Raw genomic sequence first — 9,807 nt, forward strand, 5'->3', positions numbered from 1 at the left:
AAGGTTGAGAACAGAAATGTTGGGTGATGGAGAAAGGTGTTGTGTGGGTCCCTGGATTCCCAGCTTGGCCAAAGAGTCTAATGCTTCCTGTGCTGCCCACTCTGCTTTCTGGCAGTCTAATATATTACTATAGGACTATATTTCCTGGCAGTCATGTCACATTTGTTTCTTGGGTGTCTAGCCTATGTGATTGTGTTTTCTGATTCATTTCTGAGCTTATGCAACCAAAGGTCTACCTCCCTCCCCTATTTGAATCTTATCATTGGATAAATACCTTAGACAAGACAAGAGTTACTGAGCACAGAACCTCCCCCAGGATCTTACTAAGTTACAACTTACATACCTTCTCTGGGAAGATCCGAAGACCTCCTGGTCAGCTCTGGTTTCAGCAGCCACCTTGCGCCACAGTTCGCAATCAGGTGGGTTTTCCAATAGTACCTGATTTGCAGATACTATAGCAAAATTTGCCTCCCACCTGTCACAGACAATATTTTAAAAAAAATTTCTTCAAAACACTTGATGGCAAGTTGTCCATCTTCATGATCCCCTGATGACAATTATTATTAGTAAGTCATCTCTTTCCTACCTATCATACAATGACATCACATCTACTTCCTGAAACAGCAAGTCATCTCTTCCTACCTATCATACAATGACATCACATCTACTTCCTGAAACAGCAAGTCATCTCTTCCTACCTATCATACAATGACATCACATCTACTTCCTGAAACAGCAAGTCATCTCTTCCTACCTATCATACAATGACATCACATCTACTTCCTGAACCAGTAAGTCATCTCTTCCTATCTATCATACAATGACATCACATATACTTCCTGAAACATAACATCTGAATTTGGGTCACAAATTATACATTTGATATCATTTTTCTTCCCACCATGGACACAAACAGACAAAGATGAGCAACACAATAACTGTTGCTCCTTAATTAAAGATAATTAACAAATAGTAAAGAGTGGTAACTCTCTCCACAAACAAGGTACATAACTTCAAGCCAATGCTGCTTACGCTACCAAATCAGCAAGCACACACGTTTGCACATCTCTTCTGTCATTGCTTCTGTGTGCACATGTCAAATGATCCGTATGAGAGCAAGCCCGGCGTTTCTTTTTTGGGGGGAAGTGTCTGGGTTTGTTCAAATGTACCTTTTATTTATGTGTGTGCTAGCTGAATTGGTAGCGTAAGCAGCATTGGCTTGAAGTTATGTACCTTGTGTGTGGAGAGAGTTACCACTCTTTACTATTTGTTAATCATTTGATCCTGGCCTCACTGTTTATTAATATAAAGATAATTAAAACAAAGAAACACATGAAATTTTAAGCCAGGGAAGCTTGTCCATCTGACGAACATGAAGAAGCAATCTGACAAAAAGAAGAAGCAATATGGAAGCTGAACAATTCCTATAAGTTTTGTACATAGTTTGAAAAAGAGGGATCCAAACAGATAAATAAATCAAAAGAACTTTACCTGTCCATATCAGCAGCAGTTCCATAACCCCTGTCTACGGCTGTGAACAGTCTGTCCAACTCCTCATACAGCTCGCAGATGACACATGCTTCACAGTCTCCCAAAGCACTCATGTTTATCTGCCAGTCAGTATTCCCCATGAGATTTGTTCACACACATACACACACTGAGGCAAGATATTACAGAGCATAGACAGAGGGACAAAGAACAGGACACAAGTCAAGCAAACCAGTCTTGCGTGTTCAAAGAATGTGGGACAATGAGCACTGGCACGAAGTGTTGCTCAAACAAAAACAAAATAGTTTAAAAACAAAATTAACAAGCATATAGAAAATATTAGGGAAAAAAGGAGACGACTGAACAGCAGATGTCTTTTACTGTGTGCCAACCAAAGTCCAAGCCTACCCCCTAAAAATGGTTAAAAAGAAACACTGACAATAACAACACAAAGGCATTTTAATCACAGCAAAAGAATGTTATGAGTAAAGCTTGTAGACGTCTTGAACATAAATAAAATTTTAAAAAATGGTGCAGAGGGGAAGATGTTCTAAGTCTCAAAAATACCTTGATATATTGTTTCCACAAGACACGTGTCTCCGCTTCCCGGGTTGTAGTGTGAATGGCTGGCTTCCCATGTGGAACGCGAAGTTTTATCCTTCCCCAAGCAGGAAGTGGCACGTGCTTCCGTGCCCGGAAGTAAACATTGCAATTGGGAATTGAAAAATTAACACTTTATACTTTTAATCTTCGAAAAACCACAAGTGGTGGAGAGGAAGGATACATGTTTTATTTTTCTTCCTATTGTTTTATTGTTAAAATAAATGCGGCACGCAGTTGCAAAGCACACACCAAAAAAGAAAAACGGCAAAAATACGGTACGTAAACGTACACCAACATGTGAGATTGAATATTTTTGGATAGTCACAGTCATGAACTCTAAATATCAATATTATACTTTTAACAAATAACTTATTTTCTTTTATTTTCTTTTTTCTTTCTTTTTTTTTATTTTTTATTAAGAGCATGTCTTATGGCTTTTTACCGAAATATGAATGTAATATGAACGAGTCCAAGAAAGTATGCACAAGCCAGAAGAACTACACATGCAGAGGCATATACACTAATATATCACTATTCTATAGTATAACACACACACACACACACACACACATATATATATATATATATATAGATATATATTGATCAATCAATCATTCAATAAAAACAATGAATTACTCAGTTGATAACATGTTTATATATATATATATATATATATATATATATATATATATATATATATATATATATATAATGGTACGGATACTCATATAGCGCCTATTCTCGGTCGGAGACCAAGCTCTAAGCGCTTTCCGAACACTCATTGACGGGGTCATTTGCTGTCTTCCTCGGCGGGGTAGACTGCCGGAGCCGACTGACGGCTCGGCACGCAGTGCCACTGGGCGCTCATCATTCTGTTTCCTGTGTCATTCAGTCAGATTTCAGTCTCTCACACACACACACACACACACACACACACACACACACACACATGTAACATTCGATATATATGATAACAAGTTTCACTGATTGATATATCAGACCACGGTATTTAAAATATTTACTCGGCTCTTTTTTTTCAGTGTGTATCTATCAATGTATCTTTCGATCGATCGCGAATCGCGGATCCGGCGATCTAAATGCCCAGTGCCTGTCTGTCTGGCTTTCTCGTGTCCGTCAGTGGAGAAAGGAAGACAGATCAGTTCAGAAACTGTTCATGACAGAAAGGAATCATGGCTGGAGACGTGACAACGGCACAGGTACGTTCTTCTCACTGAGTTGTGCTGCCGCCTGGGCACTCACGCACACACACACACACACACACACACACACACACACACACACACAAGGAGACGGTGGAGAGAGAGAGAGAGAGAGAGAGAGAGAGAGAGAGAGAGAGAGAGAGAGAGAGCAGGAACATGTGATGTTGTATTTTGTCGACCAAGTTTTCATTTTTACAACTGACTGACAGATGACAGTAGCCATGTTATAGATCATTCACACATAGACACAGATTGACTGACACTACAGGCACACAGACACAGACACACAGACACACAAACACACACACACACTGAGACTTGACAGACACACACACACACACACACACACACACACACACACACACACACACACACACACACACACACACACACACACACACACACACACACACATTTATTTATTTATTTATTTATTCATTATTTTTTTGTTAATTGGTTTATCTATTTGTTTGATTGTTTGTCATATTGGCCTAGGAACGGCAGTGGCATATTCCAAAATAGTCCGGGGGTGGGTGAGTGGGGTGGGGGGGGGGGGGGGGGGGGGGGGCATTTCTGACGCGTTATACTTTTTAACCTATGAATGCAGAAGGGAGGTAAGCCTAGTTTCACCCAGTCCTCGATACCAGCATGGCCGACCAAGTTACACTGAGATTCAGCGGCAGACAAACATCCCTTCTGTGCCTCGTCACGTTCGGCCTTGGCGTTTATGTGGGCTACAAACTGAAGACATGGCGACTGCGGTATCTGCAGAGGAAGAGGGACCGACTGCAGAACTGCCTGAACAAAACATACAGTCAAATACAGGCGGCAACAATACCATGACCGACCTTGCGTCAGTTGTGTTAACACTGTTGCAGAGAGGTGTGTTCCAAGGTGAAAACTTAGTTAAAAGCAATTTGTATCACCCCTTCGACATCAGGAGAAAACAGAGTAGGGATGAATTCCGCGATAGATTGTTGAACGTTTCTTATATGATGATGTGATGAAATTTCGAGTAAAACAAACCAGCAAAAACAAACACACAAACAAAACAAACAAAAACAAAAAAACTCACTGATTTTATTTCTCTCTCCTTGGATTAAACTGCAGTTAAACTAGATTGAAAAAAGACACCAGCTACAACTCAAGGGACTGTTAACTGCCATAATGCGCTCCTGCAACGTGCTAGAAATGGAACCAGAAAAATAATCAGGGGTGAGTGTGTAAGGTTGCTATGGATACACATCAGAAATGACAATCAAACCACCCTCATTCAGTGCTAACACAGATCTCTCTCCGTCCCAGAAGAACAATCAGAGACTGAACTATGAGTGTTGTAGTAACCCTTCAAATAATCCAATCATCAGAAACTGGAACCAAAAAAAAAAAAAGATACAGTATCAACAAGAATGACATATACTGGACGCTGGTGACATCTGTTGTGGAACATGGAGTCATAGTCTGGGACCCTCACCACTATACCAGAAGCAAAGCATTGACCACCTTAGGTACAACATGCAGCAGCTCACATCATTACATGCCACATCTCCAGAGAGTGGATACATGTGTAACTGGGATACTTCAAAAGCTTGAACATCACAGTCTGCAAGATCATAGACTATTCATACAACTTGCGTAGAGTTTGCATTTATGTGCTGGAGGAAGGGAGGGGTGGTGCCATCAACGCCTCAACAGGATAAGAAAAAAAAATCAGTTGACGAGAAAAAGAAATATCCAGTCCAAGAAATTTACAATGTGGCAGACAACAGCATTGTTAAATGTGTAGCTAACAACAGTTGATCATTCAGAATTCCCTATAGCCATAGTGAACAATACTTAGACCTTTCTTGATTATACTGACTGGAACCACCAATGAAAAAATGATGAGAGCTCCATCTGCTGCCTGTGTTCTTGCAGTGATCAGTGCATTGTCTCAGTGGTGTCCGCAGTATTGTTCCCTCATCTGTTGTGTTTATGATACATACTGTCCAGTGGCATCAGTGATGCATGCATCAAGATCAAGATCAAATGATGTATTTCCTCTGCAAGGGACTCGCATATTATAGAGATTTTTGTATCAAAAGTGACAGCTTCATGGAACCAGAGTGGTTGAAATACTCCAGTTAAGAGTTTATAAAGAGATGAATTGGTGATTGTAAGTTTAATGTCTTTTTTTTTTCTTAGATACTAATTTCCCATTTATAACAGTTTTTTTTAGTTTTTTTTTATCATGTTTATGTGACAAAAATCAACAACAATTTACTGGTATCTGGATAAGTACATGTATCATACAATTTATTTCAAAGTTATTGTTTGAGTAAATATCCGTAATTATTTTTGTTTGTTTTTTGAGGGATGACAAATAGAGATAAGTAGACTTATGTGTTACATTTTTCATTTGATATTTTTGCAGTTGTTCTTGAGTACTTCATTTTCTTTGCATGCACAAATACAAACACGCGCACGCACACACACACACACACACACACACACACACACACGTGCATCGTTTTATGAACATCAAATGTAAAATTATTAATGTATATTTTTGTGTTGTTCTTTAGTTTCAAATAAGCTATTTATTGAGCTTTAACCAGAGTGTATACATGTGCTAGATGCTGCTGCATGTGAGGATCAAGTCAGAGTGTTGGACCAATATCAGCTTCCTTTTTTTTTTTTTTTTTTTTTTGGTCAAACTCCCCCACACCCCCCACTACATCATGCTACCACCCCACCCCTATGTCCTCCACCTCTCCCGTGTGTGTGTGTGTGTGTGTGTGTGTGTGTGTGTGTGTGTGTGTGTGTGTGTAAATTATGTGTCAGCTGAAATGAATGAATGCATGTGTGTCTAAATCATCCTGTGAATAGGCAATTAGAGATGAGAACATAATTCCAGTTGAATATAAAGACCTGCACTGGAGATTTAAGTATGCTATTCACCTGTTTGTTTTATCATTTTCTGTGATTTTGCAGCACAGGGGTCACATTTATTACTGATACTGTTTCCAACACAAGTTTTGAAATGACGATTTCTTTGCAGTGTGATTATGAAGATGGGGCCTTTTTTTTTTTTTTTTTTTTTTTTTTTTTTTTTTTTTTTTACATGGAGTGATGGACTTGTTACGTTGGGCCTGTTGTTATTCTGCCTGTCATAGTGCTTGTCAACTCTTGTTTTCTCTGTGTATGATAAATGTTCATCATGTTAAGAAATTAATTTTCTTTGATACGAAAGCAATGGATAAGATTGCTGTTCCTATCGGAAATGTAAGCCACAAATGTTTTGTATATTTCTGTAAATGTTTCTATGATATTCTTCAGTGATGGTTTTTGCATGTGGGGCTAAATGATTTATTATGATTATTATTATTATTATTTGTTTATTTATTTATTTATTTATTTTAAATCAGGTTATGCTTTGACTGTCTTAAAGAGATTCAAATTAACAAATTTTATTTGTGAATACATGTCATATATTGCTGTTTTCCTGCTTTTATTACATGAGAGCCTGGTTATGGTTGACATAATTATGAGTTTGAGTGTGTGTGTGTGTGTGTGTGTGTGTGTGTGTGTTTGAGTGTGTGTGTTTGTGTGTGTATGTGTGTGTGACAGAGAGAGGAGAGAGAAAGACTCAGACAGTGTGTGTGTGTGTGTGTGTGTGTGTGTGTGTGTGTGTGTGTGTGTGTATTTGTAGATTTTAGATTTTTTCCGGTGTTAAATCTGTTCTTTCTGCTGTATTCTATGATTCAAATTTGAGAGTAATGTTACACAGCTTTTTATCAAGATAATTTCACCTGACAGTCTTTCATTGATGGAAAGTTAATCAATGGTTGTATGTAATTATCAAGAGAATTTCACCTAATGGTCTTTCATGAATGAAATTGAAAAGTTCATAATTATAGTATAGAGTATAATTATCAGCAGGGTTTCACATAATTGTCACTGATGAAAAATCAGGCATCTGTTATTCTTTCTATTATCTTTTTTTTTTCTCCAGCAGATGTGGGGCACTTTATATGGAGCAGTCTGCACTCTTTGACACCTCTATGAACTGACATTGAAAACTGAAGTGATGAAAGATGATGTAAATCATATTAAAGGAATGCATTATAGACAGGAGACAGTGGGACATGGGGCAATGCTGAATTGATCAGATCAATGTGGAGCAAAGAAACATGGAAACCAAACAATCACAACTAATTCTGTAATAGATAACTGTTACACAATTCACAATATGGCTCCATTTACTAGTACACTAATACATTTTAAATTCACAGATTCACTCAAAACCATTCAATCAAGAAGTGTGCAAATAACAGAAGTTCACTTTAAAGGAATGTCATCAATAAAACAATTCAAACCATTCTATCAGCTTCAAGGTAAGTATTTATGATTACCACTACTTCAAAACATCAAAATGTAGATGCAATCAAATTAAACTGATTACAGTTTAACTCCAGTTTTAAATCTATTTCAGTGAAAATGAATAAACCATTCAAAAATACATCTCAGAATGAAAAATACATCTCAAACTGAATGACACAACAATTCTGCAAAGACAATAAACTTTCTTTTCCAAGATAATAGTTACAAAAGAACATTCCTTCTCAAATTGACAAAGGCGACATTAAAACCAAACTGACTGGTCCACTGAGATACAATGGCAGAACTGCCCACTTCAGAACAGAGATGTGAACTGGCCAACCCAGAATGGAGATGTAATCACCAAAAAATAAGAGAGGCAGCTCACAGTTACAATTTCAAAGTTCACATGACACATAACTCCAAAAGATCATGACAAAAAGGGGACAAAACTACTTCAGAACTCATAAGTAGTAGTAGTAGATTAGGGACAAAAGCAAGCTTTGAAGCTTATAAACAGTCCCTTCTTTGATCTCATGACACATTCTGCTACAGATTTTGGTCAAGGTGCGACGCTTCATTTGCTTTTTTTTTTTTTTTAAATTCACAAAACTCTCTAAAGAGAGTTAGGAATTTTGTAGAATTGTCCAGTTGATTCTTGATTGGTGCTTGTTTTAAATGCAGTGGCTGTTGATTCCACACATTTATAACTCGGTTGCTGAAGCAAATATTTCTTGTGTTAGTATTTGAATGTTGTGCAAAAATGTTTCCATCAGTATTTCTTGTGGAACTGTACTTAGGTGCAGAGAAGATCTGATCCCAAGATACATCAACATGACCATTGAAAAGCTTATGTCTCAATGAGATCACCACGTATCCTACCCTTAAGGGAAAATAATTTTGAATAAGTTAATCGATCATTATAAGACATGAGTCTACATTCATGTACCAGCTTTGTGGCTCTTCTCTGTACCTCTCAATTCAATCGATTGCCGCTTCAGATAAGGACACCATACCTGAGATCACATCTGAGCTTTATGTAGTTTTACAAAAGTATCACAGTCAAGATAATTAAAAGTTGTTTTGATTATTCCACTCATTTTATTTGCTTTATTTATGCATTCATGAATAGGTCAAATGAAAGATTACTGTCAAACATGACTCGTAGGTCTTTTTCATTGTCACATGATTTTACTGTGTTTGTAGTGTTATTCAGCTGCATAGTATATGTTTTGTTTGGATTTCTTCTGTCAACATGAATCACTTTACATTTGTCCACATTAAAATACAGAGTCTATTTCTCTGTCCAAGCCTGGAGTTTGTCTAGATCTTGCTGCAGGATGTTACTGTTGCAAGCCGAGGTCCTGTGTGCAGCACGCATTTGGCATACTGAAAAAAAAAACCACCCTTGGCAACTTCTTCTTCTGCGTTCGTGGGCTGCAACTCCCATGTTCACTCGTATATACGCGAGTGGGCTTTTACGTGTATGACCGTTTTTATCCCGCCATGTAGGCAGCCATACTCCGTTTTCGGGGATGTGCATGCTGGGTATGTTCTTGTTTCCATAACCCACCGAACGCTGACATGGATTACAGGATCTTTAACGTGCGTATTTGATCTTCTGCTTGCGTATACACACGAAGGGGGTTCAGGCACTGGCAGGTCTGCACATATGTTGACCTGGGAGATCGTAAAAATCTCCACCCTTTACCCACCAGGCGCCGTCACCGTGATTCGAACCCGGGACCCTCAGATTGAAAGTCCAATGCTTTAACCATTCGGCTATTGCGCCCGTTCACCCTTGGCAACAAAAGTGTTGTCCTGTGGCAACATTTTTTATTTTTTAAAGAAGAAATTTACTCTAATAGGTACACAAAATAAATGTACATGCATGCATTCAAGGCCTGACTAGTGCATTGGGCTATGTTGCTGTCCGGTATCTGCTTGGCAGATGTGGTGTAGAGTATATGGATTTGACCGACTGAACACAGTGACGCCGCCTTGAGAAACAAACTGTCAGAATGCCTACAATCGTCAGCTATGTGACCGGACATTCTCCTCCCATTGCAATGGAGAAACCACTGATCACACAGGTCTCACTTTGCTGCTGGCCCAGTTGTAAGTGTATGTCAATGTG

At 38.4% G+C, this 9,807-nt stretch overlaps 1 protein-coding gene across 1 annotated transcript in view; it reads right to left on the minus strand.

The window, feature by feature from the left end:
* LOC143281774 (uncharacterized) overlaps positions 1–1,970 on the minus strand; it is a 5,957-nt gene extending 3,987 nt beyond the window's left edge. Inside the window, exons 1-2 of the mRNA XM_076587062.1 lie at positions 1,492–1,970; positions 344–475 (exon numbers count right to left, since the gene is read on the minus strand). Of these exons, the coding sequence (XP_076443177.1) occupies positions 344–475; positions 1,492–1,631 (272 nt within the window). The 5' untranslated portion in view covers positions 1,632–1,970. The remainder of the gene's footprint in view (positions 1–343; positions 476–1,491) is intronic.
* Between the last annotated feature and the right edge of the window lie 7,837 nt (positions 1,971–9,807).

This window comes from Babylonia areolata, chromosome 4 (assembly GCF_041734735.1).
Source record: "Babylonia areolata isolate BAREFJ2019XMU chromosome 4, ASM4173473v1, whole genome shotgun sequence".
Lineage (NCBI taxonomy): Eukaryota > Metazoa > Mollusca > Gastropoda > Neogastropoda > Buccinidae > Babylonia > Babylonia areolata.